At 43.5% G+C, this 21,665-nt stretch overlaps 1 protein-coding gene across 2 annotated transcripts in view; it reads right to left on the bottom strand.

Annotated features, from left to right (window-relative positions):
* Nucleotides 1-21,665, bottom strand: part of WWP2 (WW domain containing E3 ubiquitin protein ligase 2) — a 41,324-nt gene that overhangs the window by 16,799 nt on the left and 2,860 nt on the right. For both annotated transcript variants that reach the window (XM_063437963.1, XM_063437962.1), the window contains exons 3-8: nt 19,343-19,484; nt 15,730-15,851; nt 9,104-9,232; nt 4,638-4,698; nt 2,132-2,211; nt 1,776-1,968 (exon numbers count right to left, since the gene is read on the bottom strand). In XM_063437963.1, the coding sequence (XP_063294033.1) occupies nt 1,776-1,968; nt 2,132-2,211; nt 4,638-4,698; nt 9,104-9,232; nt 15,730-15,851; nt 19,343-19,484 (727 nt within the window). The remainder of the gene's footprint in view (nt 1-1,775; nt 1,969-2,131; nt 2,212-4,637; nt 4,699-9,103; nt 9,233-15,729; nt 15,852-19,342; nt 19,485-21,665) is intronic.

The raw sequence follows: 21,665 nt of genomic DNA, 5'->3' as shown, positions 1-21,665 counted from the left end.
CTCGTTCTTCCACACAGCAGCAATGACTAACCTTTGGCACGTCAGCTGTTAACCTACCTGTGGCTGTCTGAGTGTCGTGGGAATTGTAGTTCTAACAGCTGCAGTGCACAGACTTTATAGATCACAGCTACGGAGAATAAAAACTAGCTATTTCTCCCTAACCACAAATTAATGAATAGTATTTTGTTAGGTTTTCACTCAATGAAGGTTTAATGATCCATGGCACTGAAAGGGTTAAATGCGTAAACCTTTTGGTATTCAACTGGTTAAAGGTGACGGGTGGGATATCAGACTGGTAAAATCCTGCAATTCATAGTAATTGCCAATCAGTGTGTATCTAGATCAGGGGGTGCCCAAACGGTAAAACTACAGGTTCCATGATGCTTTGTCATTCTAAAGGCAAGCAAAGCATCATGGGAGTTGTAGTTCTACGACATCTGGATATCTACCTTTTAGGCATCCCTGTGCTAGATCCTTAATTGAATTATCTGTGTAGGTTACTGAGAATCATGGGTAATGTAGTCTACGATCATCTGACGGTACAAGTTTACTCTGGTGCAGAAAGTGTTAGAAAGAGCAGTTTAAAGTCTCCCTGGCGTTTCTGCGTAGAATATAAAAATATAGCGGCCTTAATGCGTCTGAATCTTAGAAAGTTCAGAAAACAGAAAGGAATAGGGGTAGATGAACAGTTTGTCCTTGGTAACAGTCCCCGGTCATTGAACACAGACATTCGGCGCTGCTTTCTCTGCTCTGTACATAAATGGGGGTTTCAAGGCTCATGCCAAAGATTTCCACCAGTTCTGAACAGGAAGTGGTTGGTGTGTAGAACAGAGTGTCTCACACAACTCACATAAAGAGGCAGTGAGAGTGTGGCAGTAATTACCTGTGACTGACACTGCTCCCAGCCCCTGACCTCACCAGCCAAATAAACACACAGGGCCTCCCATTAACCCTTCTAAGCACAAAGCACCCCCACCCTCCAGAAAACATAGGTCATACAAAGGCCCACACAACAGTAACAAACCCATCAATAAGGTGAACAAGGACTGTATCAGCGGGAGGGGCGCCTATAAACACAAAGAGAAGACAAAACAATCTAAAGCAATGACTTGGCAATATGTCAGCACTTTAACCTCTTCGGTACCAGAGGAATGTTTTTTTTATTCAGGGACACAAGGGGTTGACACAATTCAGGGCTGGCACTGAACCATGTGTTTTTTTGTGTTTTATAAATATAAAAGTTTACAAGACTTTATCAAGAGGGCAGACACTCATTTATTAGGTTCTAGTACCTTCAATTCATTTCCTGCTAGAATCAAAGTGAGGTAAATTGAGGCTATTTGGGGAATGCCACATGGCTGGCACACTGCATGGGGAGAATGAGCCTGAAGTTCACCAGAGATATTGATGGGGTCCTGGGATAGTGGGTTTAACACCCATGGTTTACATCTAGTAATCCTGAATACAGCAATGATTTCTGTCACAGGGCAGCCCAGACAAAGCTGCTCCCTCCCCGGTGAGGTGTGTAACTGGGTAGGATTGTCCTATATATACAAACAGCTTAGCTCTGTGTCAGGAGAAAGACTCTATTCAAAACAGACATATAATGCAACATTCATGATTGGGAAGTCTCTGGTACACACCACCGCAGCGTGTGCAGTGCGGGATGTATCTCTGGTCCCTTAGCAAGGAGACTGGTCCTGCGATGTGGGGATCAAAGACAAGGTACACAGTATATACCATGCAGGCTGTGTTATACAGTCCCAGCCTCTTACCCAGGTGGCAGGCCCTCTGCAGGTGGGGTTGTTGCAGAGGGACGCAAGGAGTCAGTTCCAGTAGATTCTGTGGGTTCCACGGAGTGTAACACGGACCCTGGAGATGGTGGAGGGCTTGTGACAACAGTAGCCGGATAATCGGCATCAGAGTTCCCAGAATCCACTCCAGGCACGTGGGTGAAGTCACCATTTACTGTTAATGCAGAACACATTGACTCAATGGTTTTACTGTATATACACAAATACCATCATACAACATCATTAGAAAAGGCAACAAACCGAGCACGTTCGCCATTTAAGAGGATCTTATCTGCCAGACGTGAAACGAAATAGATTGAGAACACAGCTGCACTCACCCATCACAGTGATGTCACCGGAGTCATTCTGGTCCTTTGCTGGTTGACCCGTCCCATTCTCTGGATTTGGTGGGGGGTCTCTGTGCAATGTAAAAGGGATCATTAAGAATTTATCGAGTGCGAATGCTAAAGATCCGAGAATTTATCATCATGAGCACACCAGATCTGTCTCAGCTCTATTTTTACAGGTTTAATGAACAAGATCTAATATAGAAAGCTTTCTGAGGAGTCCCTCTTTTTGTTGTTTTTGTTTCTTATTCTCCCAGGAGCTATCTGAATTAATGTTTAATTTGCACCACAATCCAGGACATGAAGCAGCAAATTTACCAGAAGTAGGAATGTTAATATTGCTCCAAACAGCCTAATTTGTCAGCTAGGGAATAAGATCCTAACTGTAACACATTTCTGCAGTGGATCTATTCACATTACTCATTTGTTAAATGCATCCCACTTCTGCCACCAGTTCAATGCGGGAGAATTCCAGCGCTTTTGAACTAACAGCGTTTTGTAGCTATCAACACAATTCCAGGAAGGTTAGTGAATGATTTCACTAAGAAGCCAAAATGCTTTCACAATCAAATACTCCAACTGACCTTCATGAAGTGTATTAGAAACTGTGCCTAGAACTACAGATTATGAACATGTTGTGGCCCTCGAGAGTCTAAAGGTAAAAGGTCAACACAGTCAATAAAGAAATTACACAATCCTCAAGGATGACCAACGACTGCTGGCGGTCCTACTACTCAATGTAACAACGGGTGAATAACTGCCCAATTATCCCCAATAGGAAAGCAATCCGCCCAAAAGCAAAAGTAAAACTTAAAATCATAAAAATCCAACATCACTGTGGTGCCCATTAAACTCTTCACAGCTAAGTACTTTGCCTTTAAAACGGTCTGGCATCCTGCAGACTGTTAATAAAGTTTCAATTCTAATTTACTAAGGGAACGATGGGGCTACAAAATCTTAAGAATATCTTCCAGGTGTCTTTTATCAATTTAAAAAAAACAAAAACACTTTTAGAAATGTCCAAATATATACGGCAAACATGTGCGTTTTTTCTCTTTCAGTTCGTACTTGTGGGAGTTGGCATTTAATAGCAGATGAAGCTGCCATTCGTTCGGTCAGTGACTGAGTTTATAAATCTAAAGGTTATTCATGAAACTCTGGATAGAAAAAAATCTCTAAAACGAAATCGAAAAGATCCCAGCTGTGACTACAGCTCAGGTGGAGAATCTTTCCAGGTCGTTTGGATTTTAATTCAGTACAATCAGAGTTTAGTAAATAATCCTGTATTCTGATAAATTCAGGAAAATCCAGGATAAAGCTTTCAATTCCAATATATCTTTTTATTCTGCCGTTCCCTGCCGCAAGGCAATAACTACTTTCTGTTAAACAACCAGGAACAATATAACGTGAAAATATTACAACAAATGTCTCAGTGTTCAATACTATACAGTGGGTTTTACTGAACAGTCCATTGTGTTGGATGAAGAGATTTTTGCCTGTATTTTGGTTAACACGGTCATCAAACAGAGCCTGGTATATTACCGACTTATATTCGGCCATCACTGTAGTGCTTTCATTCATGTTCATATTTTAGTTGGTGGTTTCGAGGGTTACCAGCTCATTGTTTAGGAATATTTGATGGCTGGAATTAATGTGAGTTGATTGGATTGAGGTTTTTACTGAGCAGTGCAAACAATGTACGCAGAACTAACACATTCTATCCAGAATCTAGAATGAGACATTCTGCAAGGAGGTGTGAAACGGACAGCGATAGAAGCGCAAGGGAGGGGGCATGGGAGAGTCAGGAATCCGAACATGTCATAGAGACATAACGGGGCATATTCACTAAAAATAGTAACTGTGGCCAATTTAGAAGAGTTTTGGTTTTTAGTCTAAACTTTTCCCAGTTTTAAATATCCTTGTCAATGCTCCACAATTTCCAAATTAGTACATAAAGATTTTTCTTCATTGTCAGTTGGGGAGTTTAACTCATTACATGCCAGAGGGGTGAGTAATCTCTTTTTGTGCCGATAGATTGGTTCTCGTGGGACGTTTAACCTCTGACCTCTAGGGGAGCAGAGCTAGGGGATTTCCTGCTGTCACAGTTCCCAGCCCAGAGGTAAACATTACGGCAATGGTGGCAGATACGGACAGCCTATTAAAAGTTAATGCTGGTGTGAAGGTACTGGTACCACAAGGGTATTTGCAGCTAGACTTAAGGGTATAATGCCAGGAGCAACATAGGACAGAATCCCTAACGAATATGGCTACTTCCCCACTCTCTATCTGCTTCAATGGCAATGCATCGTGAACATGTATAGCCCAACCACTGTGCAGAGGCATACGATGTAGCGATGTGGCCATCATATTGTGAGGGTGTCTGTTCTGACTCCGTGGCTCTGACCCCAGGGGGAGCGATACCTGCTTGTATAATGAATGAGGCGCATTTAGAGCAGGATTTATAGAAAGACGGTTACACAGAGTGGAGAGCACAAACCTTGCTTTGTCCAGGGCGTAGTGACCATTCTCAAATACCATCTCGGAATCTGTGACAGATGCTGAAACAGTACAAGCAGACAGTCAAAAATTCATACCCAAAACAGACTGTAGGTCTATGTTCAAAAACTATTTTTAAAAGGGATCTCTCACTTCCAAGGATTTTTAATATTATTTTTACTTCTTTCCTATGTTTGAAAAATATGTATTTGCAAAATTTGCAAAATTATATGAAGTGTAAAAATCCCCAGGTTTTTATCCTTCAACTGGGCACTTTCACCTTAGCCCCCTGTCAGTCATTGTTATAAGCTCCGCCCATTACACCTGGCAGTCAGTATAGAGAGAGCCGCCTCCATCTTAGCTCCCTGTCAGTCATTGTTATAAGCTCCGCCCTTTACACCTGGCAGTCAGTATAGACAGAGCCACCTCCATCTTAGCTCCCTGTCAGTCATTGTTATAAGCTCCGCCCTTTACACCTGGCAGTCAGTATAGAGAGAGCCACCTCCATCTTAGCTCCCTGTCAATCATTGTTATAAGCTCCGCCCTTTACACCTGGCAGTCAGTATAGAGAGAGCCACCGCCATCTTAGCTCCCTGTCAATCATTGTTATAAGCTCCACCCATTACACCTGGCAGTCAGTATAGACAGAGCCACCTCCATCTTAGCTACCTGTCAATCATTGTTATAAGCTCCGCCCTTTACACCTGGCAGTCAGTATAGAGAGAGCCACCTCCATCTTAGCTCCCTGTCAATCATTGTTATAAGCTCCGCCCTTTACACCTGGCAGTCAGTATAGAGAGAGCTACCTCCATCTTAGCTCCCTGTCAATCATTGTTATAAGCTCCGCCCTTTACACCTGGCAGTCAGTATAGAGAGAGCCACCTCCATCTTAGCTCCCTGTCAATCATTGTTATAAGCTCCGCCCTTTACACCTGGCAGTCAGTATAGAGAGAGCTACCTCCATCTTAGCTCCCTGTCAATCATTGTTATAAGCTCCGCCCTTTACACCTGGCAGTCAGTATAGAGAGAGCCACCTCCATCTTAGCTCCCTGTCAATCATTGTTATAAGCTCCGCCCTTTACACCTGGCAGTCAGTATAGAGAGAGCCGCCTCCATCTTAGCTCCCTGTCAGTCATTGTTATAAGCTCCGCCCTTTACACCTGGCAGTCAGCATAGAGAGAGTCACCTCCATCTTAGCTCCCTGTCAATCATTGTTATAAGCTCTGCCCTTTACACCTGGCAGTCAGTATAGAGAGAGCCACCTCCATCTTAGCTCCCTGTCAGTCATTGTTATAAGCTCCGCCCTTTACACCTGGCATTCAGTATAGAGAGAGCCACCTCCATCTTAGCTCCCTGTCAATCATTGTTATAAGCTCCGCTCTTTACACCTGGCAGTCAGTATAGAGAGAGCCGGCTCCATCTTAGCTCCCTGTCAATCATTGTTATAAGCTCTGCCCTTTACACCTGGCATTCAGTATAGAGAGAGCCACCTCCATCTTAGCTCCCTGTCAATCATTGTTATAAGCTCCGCCCTTTACTCCTGGCAGTCAGTATAGAGAGAGCCACCTCCATCTTAGCTCCCTGTCAATCATTGTTATAAGCTCCGCCCTTTATACCTGGCAGTCAGTATAGAGAGAGCCACCTCCATCTTAGCTCCCTGTCAGTCATTGTTATAAGCTCTGCCCTTTATACCTGGCAGTCAGTATAGAGAGAGCCACCTCCATCTTAGCTCCCTGTCAGTCATTGTTATAAGCTCTGCCCTTTACACCTGGCATTCAGTATAGAGAGAGCCACCTCCATCTTAGCTCCCTGTCAATCATTGTTATAAGCTCCGCCCTTTACACCTGGCAGTCAGTATAGATAGAGCCACCTCCATCTTAGCTCCCTGTCAATCATTGTTATAAGCTCCGCCCTTTACACCTGGCAGTCAGTATAGAGAGAGCCACCTCCATCTTAGCTCCCTGTCAATCATTGTTATAAGCCCTGCCCTTTACACCTGGCAGTCAGTATAGAGAGAGCCACCTCCATCTTAGCTCCCTGTCAGTCATTGTTATAAGCTCCGCCCTTTACACCTGGCATTCAGTATAGAGAGAGCCACCTCCATCTTAGCTCCCTGTCAGTCATTGTTATAAGCTCTGCCCTTTACACCTGGCATTCAGTATAGAGAGAGCCACCTCCATCTTAGCTCCCTGTCAATCATTGTTATAAGCTCCGCTCTTTACACCTGGCAGTCAGTATAGAGAGAGCCGGCTCCATCTTAGCTCCCTGTCAATCATTGTTATAAGCTCTGCCCTTTACACCTGGCATTCAGTATAGAGAGAGCCACCTCCATCTTAGCTCCCTGTCAATCATTGTTATAAGCTCCGCCCTTTACTCCTGGCAGTCAGTATAGAGAGAGCCACCTCCATCTTAGCTCCCTGTCAATCATTGTTATAAGCTCCGCCCTTTATACCTGGCAGTCAGTATAGAGAGAGCCACCTCCATCTTAGCTCCCTGTCAGTCATTGTTATAAGCTCTGCCCTTTATACCTGGCAGTCAGTATAGAGAGAGCCACCCCCATCTTAGCTCCCTGTCAGTCATTGTTATAAGCTCTGCCCTTTACACCTGGCATTCAGTATAGAGAGAGCCACCTCCATCTTAGCTCCCTGTCAATCATTGTTATAAGCTCCGCCCTTTACACCTGGCAGTCAGTATAGATAGAGCCACCTCCATCTTAGCTCCCTGTCAGTCATTGTTATAAGCGCCGCCCTTTACACCTGGCAGTCAGTATAGAGAGAGCTACCTCCATCTTAGCTCCCTGTCAATCATTGTTATAAGCTCCGCCCTTTACACCTGGCAGTCAGTATAGATAGAGCCACCTCCATCTTAGCTCCCTGTCAATCATTGTTATAAGCTCCGCCCTTTACACCTGGCAGTCAGTATAGAGAGAGCCGCCTCCATCTTAGCTCCCTGTCAATCATTGTTATAAGCTCCGCCCTTTACACCTGGCAGTCAGTATAGAGAGAGCCACCTCCATCTTAGCTCCCTGTCAATCATTGTTATAAGCTCCGCCCTTTACACCTGGCAGTCAGTATAGAGAGAGCCGCCTCCATCTTAGCTCCCTGTCAGTCATTGTTATAAGCTCTGCCCTTTACACCTGGCAGTCAGTATAGAGAGAGCCACCTCCATCTTAGCTCCCTGTCAATCATTGTTATAAGCTCCGCCCTTTACACCTGGCAGTCAGTATAGAGAGAGCCACCTCCATCTTAGCTCCCTGTCAATCATTGTTATAAGTTCCGCCCTTTACACCTGGCAGTCAGTATAGAGAGAGTTGCCTCCACCTTAGCCCCCTGTCAGTCATTGTTATAAGCTCCGCCCTTTATACCTGGCAGTCAGTATAGAGAGAGCCGCCTCCATCTTAGCTCCCTGTCAGTCATTGTTATAAGCTCCGCCCTTTACACCTGGCAGTCAGTATAGAGAGAGCCGCCTCCATCTTAGCTCCCTGTCAATCATTGTTATAAGTTCCGCCCTTTACACCTGGCAGTCAGTATAGAGAGAGTTGCCTCCACCTTAGCTCCCTGTCAGTCATTGTTATAAGCTCCGCCCTTTACATCTGACAGTTGTGGAAGAAATGAAACAATGTTTCTCCTCTTTATATGCCTTGTGTGCCCTGGCTGTGCCAGGACTGATCTGGATTGGGATATGTAATTTCCTAAATCTTTAATAGAGACTGAAAAGAAAACTGGGCATCTCATGAAACAAAGGTTAACCCAAGCTATAGGTGATTTACAGTGTCTTATTTAGTGGTGTAAATGAAATGCCAGAGTTGTGACAGTTAGTTCCTCTTTAACTACAGGTACGCGTGTTACACAAGGTACAATTAAAAAAAAAAAAACCTGTTCAATAAAACGAAATCTGACTTTTCCCAACAATTAAATATTTATATAAAGTATTTATTCCATAAACAAAACCAACGGCTTCCTGTCCTAATGCTTATTACCCAGTCAATGTATTTGTACATTTGCATATCTATCCCCCTAGTTCTCACTATGTGTTGGGACCCCAAACCACTTCCTGAGCTTTACTTCAGTGGGTCCACAACGGTTTGTAAGCAGCAAATCCTATTCATCAAACCCAGGACACTGCCCACAGTAATCAGATCGCTGCAGTACCTCTGCCAGTCCCTTCTGGCACCAGGCATGTCTACTGAAGAGGTTTAGCAGAATGTAATTTAGTATTATCCCCTTAAGAACACATGACGGAGACGTTCCGGCATTCTGGCCATTTACTTCTAAATTTTTGTCCTTAAGGGGATATATTTTATAACAAGTGAAGAATGGGTCACTGACTTAATATTAGAGTTAAAGAGGGATTGCCTGAGCCAATGGTCCCAGTCTTAGAATCCTGTATATTATATACGGCAGCATGAAGTCTAACACAATGTGAAGAGATGATAAATGAACCAGGGTGGATATACAATTTACTCACTTTCAGGGAACTCTGGAGCACTTCCTACATCGACACAAGGCTCGCTCAGGAGAATGGTCAGTTCTCCTCCGGACACCACGCTACCTCGGTGCGCTGTCTGCAAGTTGAGCCGCAGTGGAATGCTATTCACTGGAAGATATAATCAGAAATGTTACAGACTTGCCATATTGTTACCAGATTTCTGAGTTTTTGCAACAGACCAGCTGGGAGCCCCCTAAACCCTCTGATTCCAAATAGGCCCTCCTTAGACATGTCCTACATGCATATACACTGCATCCTTCTTGGGCTTATCTCTCATCCCTAGGACACTAACACTGCTCTGCTAATATCTCTGTACAATGTGCCTCGAGTCTGGAACTTTGTTAAGATGATCTCCCGGCTCTTGGCTACCAAGTCATTATCAAGCCCAGGGTTCAGAGCACATGCATGCATGTAACATTTACATATAGCTTTAATGAGTGGTGTGTACATCGTGTACATACAGTAACCGGCAGAAGTTTGATTACACTTGTCTGGCAGTGTCCTAATCTGGAGTGGCTTCGATGGTGACCTACGTGTTGTACAGCTTGTAGTACGTTTAACATACCTGGCTGTCACAGAGGTATCAGACTTCTTACAATGGTCACTTTACATCACTTTTCTAGTTTCTCGTTTAATATATCAGTAATTAACATTAATATATATATATAGTAATTAACATTAATTACTATAATGACAGAAACACATTTACACATAAACCACAGTAACTGAGCCGGTCACATTTCGGTCGATGCATAAAATGTTTGTGAGGATTAAGAACAACAAGACGTGTTTCCCCTGCTCACAGGTCAGCTTTCCCAGATCTCAGATCCAGATGTAGAGCAGAGACACAGAGTTCCATAAAGAATGGAGTGTGGTCCTATTAGGACCTGTATGTATTGCTCCATTTAGTCACACGGCCCCAGGCTGCGTCTGGAACACAGACTATCACATTGCATGTTCTAAATTCCATGCGTCGGGGTGGGTTCTGACCTGGGTGGGTAATTAGGAGTGATCGTGTTTGCATTCACTCAGCACGGCACACATGGAGCCATGTTTTAGGCCAAAATTGGTAAATTGGTCAAATTCAGGTACATTTCAAGAAGGCATATTTCGCCACACTGTATGTGCTGTGTATTCACCATGTGTATCGGTTGGTTGATTTGCAGTCTATATGTTTCCTACAGCAGACATTGTAAGCCACACATTTAGCAGATGACAGCGCTACCCAAAGCAGGAATGTGAAACTGTCCTGAAGATCATAATCAGAAGTGTTCAAATGTTTTCAAATGAACAAATAATTGACATTGTATTTTCCAGTATATTACATGTTATTCTGAAACACAGATGTGTACTACAAATGACTGCCTTCGCTTTGTAAATGTTAAATGCAAGAGACGCTGGCGGCAAAGAAATGATTGGCACCATGTCTGGAGTGTTAATGGCGAGACTTTTGATCACCCCTGCTAGACTGCTGTGTGTTACACCAGGGCATCTTGTCTTTGTCAAAGTGTCACACATGCACAGGAAAAAAGCACAATGTTTCGTGTACACAGCAAGGTGTGCATAATCAGCAATTCTGGGGCTATAATGTTCTAATCATTGAGCAATCACCATGGAAACCAAGAGAATACTCCTGCTGTTTGCTCCAAATGTTTTACTGTACCCCAGACTTTCTTTGTATTAACAGCCCATACTGTGTTGGGATGTCATCAAAAAGAGCAGTACACTAGTTAGCGGTATACACAGCACACACAAGTGACAGGCTTTAAAGAACCATTAAAACGTTGGGTGATATGGAAGGTCTGAAGGTTTGATGTGATGTACCCCGGCAGGCTTGCAATGGGCTGTGTACAGATGGCAAAGCGAGGTTTGTGTGTAAATGCATTCAGAATGCTGGTATTATTATTCCCATTAGTTACATATCAGAGAATAGCCCTGTAAGCTGGGATACACAGGGTGATCAGTACCCAGAGAGGCGTGTGGCCATACAGTGCGTTGTGCTTAGGTGGGTCAGAGCGCTGTGAATGCCTCTTTCTGCAGTAGCCGCACACAGGGCTCATTGTGCGTAGCACTCCCGTCTACTAATTTCACTAATGACTTGGAGGAAGTGGGGCGGCCTGGTGCAGACTCGCTGCTTTTACAAGGTGTATCAAATGGTAAAAATTAGCCCCCCTCCCCCTCTCTCGCCCCCCTCTCTCTCACACACATGCACCTCTGTTCCTGAAGTTAAATAAACACAGAGCCAACACAAAGTGACTCTCTCTGGCTACAATGTGGCTCCCTGTTACTAGAGCAGGGAGGGGGCATATGCTGCCGAATGAATGAAATCCAATTACAATTTTATTTGGGGGGGGCTGACAAAGCAAGAGGTGGAGTATATCTAGGGTAGGAACCCTCCCTTCTGCTGGTCTTTGTTAACTCCTTAAATCTCAGAATAAAGGATAAGTCATAGTGACCTCTATGTGAGTTGATTTAAAGCCAAAAGGTCAAGGTGGGGTAACAAGCCCCTGTGTTTGGGGGGCTTCTGTGCAGCTCAGGGAAAAGATCAAATATCAGTTTATAGCCTAATAGAGAACATTACAGGAGGTAAAATGTCCCTAAATTCAGTATTAGCTGTCGTGTAGATCCTGTAAAGAAGGTGACGACCCCCCTCCTCCCTCCAGCCCCCCACCCTCCTGTTTTGTCACTGTATTCAGAGTTACATTGCTTTGAATTCATATTGTTAACATACACTTCAGACACAAGAAAAAACAAATAAAGAAATAATTGCAGTTCCAGAGACACTATAATATAATAACATTACAATGTTGCCTGTAAAAGCACACTATTATTGCATCGCATTGCACTAAATGACTGCAGGTCACAGCATCACTGCAGCATGGGCTTGCAGGCAGGTGCCCCCTAGTTCTTCCAACCCGAAGTCCTCTATTAACCCCCAACCATTGCAGCATTGTTTGTGCTGAAGCCGCAGCCTAACAGCCATTTTCATGTATTAATATAACACTGGACATTAAACTGTATATTGAAACGGTAAAGGTATAGATGCACGACACGACGAATACACAATTAAAGTGCCTTTTGCCCAATTACGAAGGAGTATGTCTGGCACCGCCCAAGGTTTAACAGATGAGAAGATCACAGGAGGACATAGATCCACCAGCAACACATTAAAGAGTAGCCTGGAAACGCGTGGCGAGGGGCCGACCACGTGCTGGCTCTCAGTGGCCTGTGTACCACGGACAGGAATATGACAAGATTCTGAGAGCATCATGAACCCCTGGGTGACTCAGTGCAGTGACCTCAGGCTACCTGGAGGAGGCTAACACAAGCCATCATTGTGCACGTCTAGTGTGTGGCAGGGCACTACAAAGGAGCATTTCATACAGAACAAGCAGTACTGTGTGTGTGTAAACCTGTTATTGTATGTGTTCACAGGTCCACACTGTCTGCATCTACGCCTTAATAAGTGTCCTGTCTCAGACACCTCCACTCCTAACCCCTTCAGTGCCAGAAGGCATTAACAAGGTTTTACTGGCCCTGATCATACAAGGATGACTTGCTTTTCACGAATCCCAGCCCTGTAAGCACCACAACAACTACGCCTTATCCCAGCCCTGTAAACACCACAACAACTACAACAGCTCACTGTAAAGGGACCCTCTAAACACCAAAACTACTACAACTCAATATAAAGGGACATCCTAAACACCATAACTACTAGAGATCGTTGTAAAGGGGTGATCTAAGCACCATAACCACTGCAGCACACTGTAAAGGGGCCCTCTGAGCACCATAACCACTACAGTTCACTGTAAAGGGGTGCTCTAGGCACCATAACCACTACAGCTCACTGTAAAGGGGCATTCCAAGCACCATAACCCCTACAGCTCACTGTAAAGCGGCCCTCTGAGCACCATACCCACTACAGCTCACTATAAAGGGGTGCTCTAAGCACCATAACCACTACAGTACACTGTAAAGGGGCGTTTCAAGCACCATAGCCACTACAGCTCACTGTAAAGGGGCCCTCTAAGCACCATCACCACTACAGCTCCCTATGAAGGGGTGCTCTAAGCACCATAACCACTACAGCACACTATAAAGGGGCGTTCCAAGCACCATCACCACTACAGCACACTGTAAAGGGACGCTCTAAGTACCATAACCACTACAGCTCATTGTATAGGAGCCCTCTAAGCACCATCACCACTACAGCTCCCTATGAAGGGGTGCTCTAAGCACCATAACCACTACAGCACACTGTAAAGGGGCGTTCCAAGCACCATCACCACTACAGCACACTGTAAAGGGACGCTCTAAGTACCATAACCACTACAGCTCATTGTATAGGAGCCCTCTAAGCACCATAACTACTACAGCACACTTTAAAGGGATGGTCTAAGCACCATAACCACTACAGCTCACTGTAAAGGGATGCTCTAAGCACCATAACCACTACAGCTCACTGTAAAGGGATGCTCTAAGCAACATAACCACTACAGCTCACTGTAAAGGGGCGTTTCAAGCACCATAACCACTACAGCTCACTGTAAAGGGGCGTTTCAAGCACCATAACCACTACAGCTCACTGTAAAGGGGCGTTTCAAGCACCATAACCCCTACAGCTCACTGTAAAGCGGCCCTCTGAGCACCATACCCACTACAGCTCACTATAAAGGGGTGCTCTAAGCACCATAACCACTACAGTACACTGTAAAGGGGCGTTTCAAGCACCATAGCCACTACAGCTCACTGTAAAGGGGCCCTCTAAGCACCATCACCACTACAGCTCCCTATGAAGGGGTGCTCTAAGCACCATCACCACTACAGCACACTATAAAGGGGCGTTCCAAGCACCATCACCACTACAGCACACTGTAAAGGGACGCTCTAAGTACCATAACCACTACAGCTCATTGTATAGGAGCCCTCTAAGCACCATAACTACTACAGGACACTTTAAAGGGATGGTCTAAGCACCATAACCACTACAGCTCACTGTAAAGGGATGCTCTAAGCACCATAACCACTACAGCTCACTGTAAAGGGATGCTCTAAGCAACATAACCCCTACAGCTCACTGTAAAGGGGCACTTTGAGCACCACTACAGCACACTGTAAAGGGGCACTGTGAGCACCATAACAGCACACTGTAAAGGGGCACTTTGAGCACCATAACCACTACAGCTTACTGTAAAGGGGCCCTCTAAGCACCATAACCACAACTGATGGCTCCAGTCAGTTGTTATGTTGAATATATAAATGGATTCTGGCCCCCAGTTTATTTCAAACTATTTCAAACAATTTTTAATTGGTTTGAAAAAAGAACAAACCAACAAATAAAAAAAGAGAAGCTCTCCCATCGCGTCCAGCTCAGCCCCTCCTCGAGTGCTGTCCTTCTATGGAAGGAGATAACAGACAGAGACTGCCAAGCATGGTTTAGCAGGGGTGCTTTATTAGCCTGGGCTAATTAGTGCAGATCTGACTAAGCCACAGCGCAGCAGAGGGGATGGGCTGTAGATGCCAAAACCAATCAAGACCACAGGCTCTTGGCAATACAACCACTGTACTGTGCTGTAGTGGTTATGGTGCTTTGAATGCCCTAATAAATAATTGCAATATTTTGTAGGTTTACAGTTATTGACCAGCAGCCATCTTGCTTTACACAATCGGGAGGGGATCACAGAAATCATTTAGATCCCCGTTTACACAACTGTATACATTATTACATTTACCAGCAGATGGAAGCACTCTGCCTACCTCATTACTGCTCTACGGTTTCTGTTGTTTTTTGGGGGTAAATAAAACATATGGCTCCTTGCTGCTCTCATTTACCAAAATTTAGGGGTGCAGTGTTATATATATAATAATTTATTTTACAAATAATTGCTCCAAAATACTTTAACAAACCCGTCATCTATAATTCATGTGATAGAGAAGTTCAGATTAAGGAAGGTTTTTGCAATATATTCACAACTCCCACAATGCTTCACTGTTAAAGGGACACTGTAATCACCAAAACAACTTTATGTTAATTAAGCAGTTTTGGTGTACAGATCATGCTCCTGCTGTCTCACAGCTCATTTTCTGCTCATTGAGGAGTTAAATCATTTTTGTTTCTGTTAATGCAGCCCTATCCACACCTCCCTTGGCTGTGACTGACACAGCCCGTATGAAAATAAAATGTTTAGTTGTCAATCAGATGTTAACCTGTTTTAGAAGTTTTTATCTCCTGCTCTGCAAATTGAACTTTAATCACACACAGGAGACTCCTGCAGGGTATAGCAAGCTATTAACAGAGCAGAAGATAAGACATTCTAAATTAAAGAGAATGTGCAGTAAAGGAAGTGTACACAATAGATAATTCTTTAGAGGAAGTGTTTAGGAAGACTGTTTAAGTCACAGCCAGGGGAGGTGTGCCTATGGCTGCATAAACAAAGCAGTTTAACTCCTACATGGCAGAGAATTGAGCAGTGAGACTGCAGGGACATGAGCTATACACAAAAACTGCTCCATTCATCTAAAGTTGTTTTGGTGACTATAGTGTCCCTTTAACCTATTTCTTGCCATTCTCAAGAAAAGCCCAAGTGTCACCCCATCCTTACTTTGGTCGTCTTTCTTGCTTAAGGCATTCTGCAGATTGACACATGCTGTCCCCAGGAGTTCATTATCCTGATTGTGACATTTCCACAGTCTGATCTCCAACAAACTTTTGGAAGACACTTTCCTAGGGAGACAAGAGTATGGGTGTTAGACATAGGAGAGACTGACCAAACACAGCGTGTAATCAGCTTTCTCTGACAACCAGAATATCCCATCACCAACACGTTTCACACAATACTTGTAGCCACTGATGAAATGGCAACGCATATAAAATATATATATATATATATATATATACACATATACACACACGTTTGTTTGTGGCATTTATTTATTGTTTAATGTTTTTTACTACTACCGGTCCATGAGGAATTCCAAGGCAATTAGATGAAACGTGTAGGACCCTTAGTAGCTTTTTATACAAAGTGAAATATATTTATCCAATAAGTATTCCTGTGGACATCTCCAAGGGACGAACCCTGAAAGAATGACTGTGCAAGCAGTGATCTTGATTGGTGATGCTGTCAATGTCTACCTCACCCCACATCTGCTTTTAGATAGTGGTCAGAGTAATTGGCATGCACAGTGCCCTCCACCGATATTGGCACCCTTGGTAAATATGAGCAAACAACGCTGTGAAAAATTCTCTTTTTTATTTAAAACCTTTTTTTTTTTAAATACACAAAATAATCTGCTCTCATGGATATCAAACAATTTAAAACACAACACAGGTTTATAAAATAAATAAAACTTTATTAAAGGGACACTATGGTCACCACAACTACAGCTTAATGTATTTGTTCTGGTGAGTATAATCATTACCTTCAGGCTTTTTAATGCAAACACTGCTTTCAAAAAAAGCAGCCTAGGAACACCTCAAGTGGCAGTCTCTCAGATGGCCACTAGAGGTGCTGCCTAGATCAGTTATCCATGGAGGCGCTGAACACTCCTCATAAAGATACATTGATTTAATGCATCTCTATGAGGAGATGCTGAGTGGCGCAGTGTGGTGTTTTACAACCACCATGTGCAAAAACCTCCAAATGCTTTCCTACAAGAAAGCACTGGATTGGCGGAGATCGTCAAATTTTATGATCTCAGCCAAGGAGGTGGAGCTGATGTGGGGCCAGCCACGAGGAGACCTGCGTGGCACTGGAAATAAAGGCAAGTATATCACTTTTACTTTGCTGACAGGTTGGCTGCGGACCTAAACGGTGCATTTAGAACTATAGCGTCAGGAATATATGTTTGCATTCCTGACACTATAGTGTTCCTTTAACTATATGTGTGGCACAATTACTGGCACTGTTTTAGTCAATACTTTGAGCCAACTCCCTATGCCAAGATAACAGCTCTGAGTCTTCTCCTACAAAGCCTGGTGATGTTGGAGAATACACGACAAGGGATCGGAGACCATTCCTCCATACAGAATTGCTCCAGATCCTTCAAATTGTGAGGTGGACACTGATGGACTCTTTAGTTCACCCCATTTTTCTTAGATTTAAGCCAGGGGACTGGGGTGGCCATGGCAGAACCTAGATTTCGTGATCAGTAAACCATTGTGTGTTGATTTAGATTTATGTATTGGATCACTGTCCTCCTGGAACCTCCAATCAAGGCCCATTTTAAACTATCTGACTCAGGCAGCCAGGTGTTCATGTAATATCTGTTGATATTTGATAGAGTCCACGATGCCATGTATCCTAACAAAACGTCCAGGTCCTCTAGCAGAAAAACAGCCCCAAAACATTAAAGAGCCATATGGCTATCATCTCTGTGTGTGCCGAAGCCACTTTTGGTGTTTATTGCCAACATGCTCGGTTTTGGTTTCATCTGGCCATAGAACTTGATCTCATTTGAATATTCAGTACTGTCTGGCAAACTGAAGACACTTGAGGTTTTTTTTGGATGAGAGTAGAGACTTTTTTATCAATACCCTTAGGTGATACCAAGACGCAACTAACTTCTGCAATTCACCAGCTGTGATTCTTGGATATTTTTGGCCTCTCAAACCATCCTCTTCACAGTGCGATGAGACACAGGTGGAAATGGGCATTTTAATGCTTTTGCCATTTTCTTATAGTCACTCCCCATTCTGTGAAGCTCAACAACCTTTTGCCACACAGCACAGATATATTCCTTGAACGTGCCCGTTGTAATGAATGACTTCGGGAATTTAGGCTTTGTTACCCCATACTTATACCCCTGTGAAACAGGAAGTAATGGTTGAACACTTTCCTGTTCCTAGTTCCCCCAGGTTTACTAAAAAAAAAAAAATATCAATGGGAATATACTTCAAATATATGTTTATCGTATGAATTCATAGGGGTGTCAATAACTGTGCCACACATATATTTCACAAAGAGGTTTTTTTTTTCTATTATTTTTTTTATAAACCTGGTTTGCGTTTGTAATTGTTTGATATCCATGAGAGCAGAGTATTTTTGCGTATTTTTTTTTAACAATATATCAAAAGGTTAAAGGGATTCTACAGTGCCAGGAAAACATATTAGTTTTCCTGGCACTGCAGGACCCTCTAGTGCCCCTCTCCCTCCCATCCCAAGTTGCTGAAGGGGTTAACCCGTTCAGTGACTTTCCGGAGTCCAGCGCCGATGTCATCGGCGCTGGGTCAGGCTCCGCACGCGCATTAGACCTCCCCTTGGGAAAGCATTGAATAATGCTTTCAATGCTTTCCTATGGGGATTTCGTCGACGCTGGAGGTCCTCCCAAAGCTTGAGGACGTCCAGCGTCGTTTTAAAAGACTTTTCGTGTTCTATGAACACAGAAGTCCCTCTAGTGGCTGCCTAGTAGAAAGCCAATAGAGGAGGATTTAACCCTGCAATGTAAATATTGCAGTTTATGAAAACTGAAATAGTTACACTTGCAGGGTTAAGGGTAGTGGGAGTTGGCACCCAGACCACTCCAATGGGCAGAAGTGGTCTGGGTGCCTGGAGTGTCCCTTTAAACAATAAAGACAATTTTTTTATAGCCTACCTATCTCATATTTACTAAGAGTGCCAATATTAGTGCACTGTATGTACAAAACATGCATGTGCATATCAACGTGTTATACTGGCACATTGATTTAATCAAAGGAGACAAATCAGTACACATTTTGATGTTGGGAGTCATAGGTTGTTGTTTTTAAAGAGCCATCACTATAGAAACAAACGGATTGCTTTACAGCTAAAACTATCACTATGGAAACCCAAGGAATGTTCCTGCTGATTGCTCTACAGGTGATACAATCACCATGGAAACCAACAGAATGTTCCTACTGATTGCTCTACAGCTGATACAATCACCATGGAAACCAATGGAATGTTCCTGCTGATTGCTCTATAGTTACAACCTTGCCACAGATTGCTCTTTATACATATCCCTATATTATTTTTTATTATAATTTTTTTCCAAATCCTTTGCAGTTAAATTTCACTTCTTCATCCTTCTACAGAGGAAGCCCACCCTTCCAGGAACCATAAAAAACAAACGTTTTGGCAGCAATATGTTACCCCCAGGTTTGTTGTTTGGCTATGGAGTAGACACATGGCTTATAGACACACGGCACATACAGACACAGCTCTCTTTCACTATGATCCATGAAAAGTGACTTACAGGCTGAGTGTCTCGTTAAACCGGAGATCAGAGTCCCCTGTCTTTTTCCCAGTTTTCTTAGTCTCACCAGGTAGTCCATCGACCGACACCTCAAGGAAGCCGCTGATACGAGATGGACGACCACGAAGCTTGGCAGAGACCGCTGCGGAGAGAATGGAAAGTAGGAAAAAATAAATCCAATGAAGGAAACATATTAAGCATGAAATTGACCAATGAGTCATAAAAGGCATGAAAATAAAAGGAAAGGAAAGACAATGTAATTATTCCTAACATCATTAAAATGACTTAAGAATGAATTAACCTTGATACAGGCTGTGTCAGCGATTCTCACTATGTCTCTGCTGAGCTTTATACAGGCTGTGAGTGTTGCAGTGGAATAATTACCCCCCCGTGTCACTCAGAGAGAGATGGTTACATGCAATGAGTCCTTCAAACATTACTGGAGAGTACGAGAAGTTCCTGGTTTAAACAGCTTAAAAATTTATTAAATTGTTGATAACTGCTCACCCCATAGACTATGCGAGTGTTTATTAAATGAAACAGCCAACTAGATATATCATAAATATCCGAGAGAATATTTTCCATAGTTTAGACTCCTTAATTATCCTTCAATAGCCTGATAAGGTCAATGCCACTCAATAAATTCATACATTATGGTCATATTGTGTATAACGAGTGAGAGCACTTCAGAAATATGTGGGCAGTGTCCCCAGTGATGCTGTTTTCGCGCCAAACTCAAGATTTGGGAAAAAAAGCAAATTTCAATTCAGTGCAAACCATCATCTTTAAAATTAAATATTTTCTATCTATAAACTGCAAATTGCTCAGCCCTTATATACAACACCCCTAAAAGCAAGAAGATGAACATACAACACCAATTGGCCACAACATTAAAACCACCTGTCTAATACTGTGCAGGTCCCGTCATGCTGCCAAAACAGCTCTGATGCGTTGAGGCATGCACTCCATAAGACCTCTGAACATGTCCTGTGGTATCTGGTACCTAGACATTTAGTAGCAGATCCTTTAAGTTCTGCAAGGTGTGAGGTGGGGCCTCCATGGATTGGATATATTGTTCCAGCACATCCCACAGATGTTCAATCAGACTGAGATCTGGGGGATTTGAAGGCTAAGGCAACACTTTGAACTTTTTGTCATTCTCCTAACCATTCCTGAACAATTTTTGCAGTGTGGCAGAGTGCATTATCCTGCTGCCATCAGAAAAACACCATTGCTATGAAGAGGTGTATGTGGTCTCTAGACAGGAGGTACATGTAAAATCCACAAGAATGCTAGAACCCAAAGTTTCCCAGAAGAACACTGCCCAGAGCATAACTATGCCTCCGCCGGTCTGCCTTCTTCCCATAGTGCATCCGGTTGCCATCTTTTCCCCAGGTACATGACATCACACACCCGGTCATCCATCCGATCGAAAAGAAAACATGATTCATCAGACCAGGCAACCTTCTTTCATTGCTCCATGGTCCAGTTCTAACGCTCACGTCCACATTGAAGGTGCTTTCGGTGGTGGACAGGGGTCATCATAAGCACTCTGTCCGATGTGCAGCTATGCCGACCCTTACACAGCAAACTGCGATTCACTGTCTGACACCTTTCTATCATGACCAGCATTACGTTTTTCAGCAATTTGAGCTTAGTAGCTCTTCTGTGTGATCGGAGAAGACAGGCTAGCCTTATATATATCCCACCCCTTGACAGGAGCCATTTTAACAATATAATCAATGTTACTCCGTTCACCTGTCAGTAGGTTTAATGTTATCATGAAGAACCTACAAATAAAATGTACACTTTGGAAAATATCCAGCCGCTGCTACCACATCAATAATACCAAGTGAGCCAGTTCTAGTGAAGTCATACATGCCGAGCCCATAGCACTATCTCAGCTACAAATCATACGTGATGAGGTCTGCTTGGGATCATGTGCAGTTCCTCTCATTCCCCCACTTTCCTTCTTCCATCAGTCTAATGAGGATAAATCTTGGTTCTATCTTTCAATAGTTTGTTTCAGAATTCACCAGATATAAGCGCTCATCTGCAGATTGTAACATACTCGTCCTGCTCTTGAAACTTCCCACTGTTTTAGTCTTGTGTTGAACACTCTGAAATGATGTCATGGCATTCTTTGACATTCCTGCCCCTACATCCTGGACAGTCTGAAGGTTGGTATTCACACAAAATGTCAAGCATTCCTTGGTCATCCCCTACAGAGGTCTTTCAGGGGTCTGAGAATGCTGGGTTTGCCAGTGCAGTGTTTATTGAGGATGCTAATGTTCACAAACCTCCTTCTCACCTCACACTGACA

This window comes from Pelobates fuscus, chromosome 12, assembly GCF_036172605.1.
Source record: "Pelobates fuscus isolate aPelFus1 chromosome 12, aPelFus1.pri, whole genome shotgun sequence".
NCBI lineage: Eukaryota > Metazoa > Chordata > Amphibia > Anura > Pelobatidae > Pelobates > Pelobates fuscus.
This window is presented reverse-complemented; position numbering and strand designations above follow the sequence as displayed.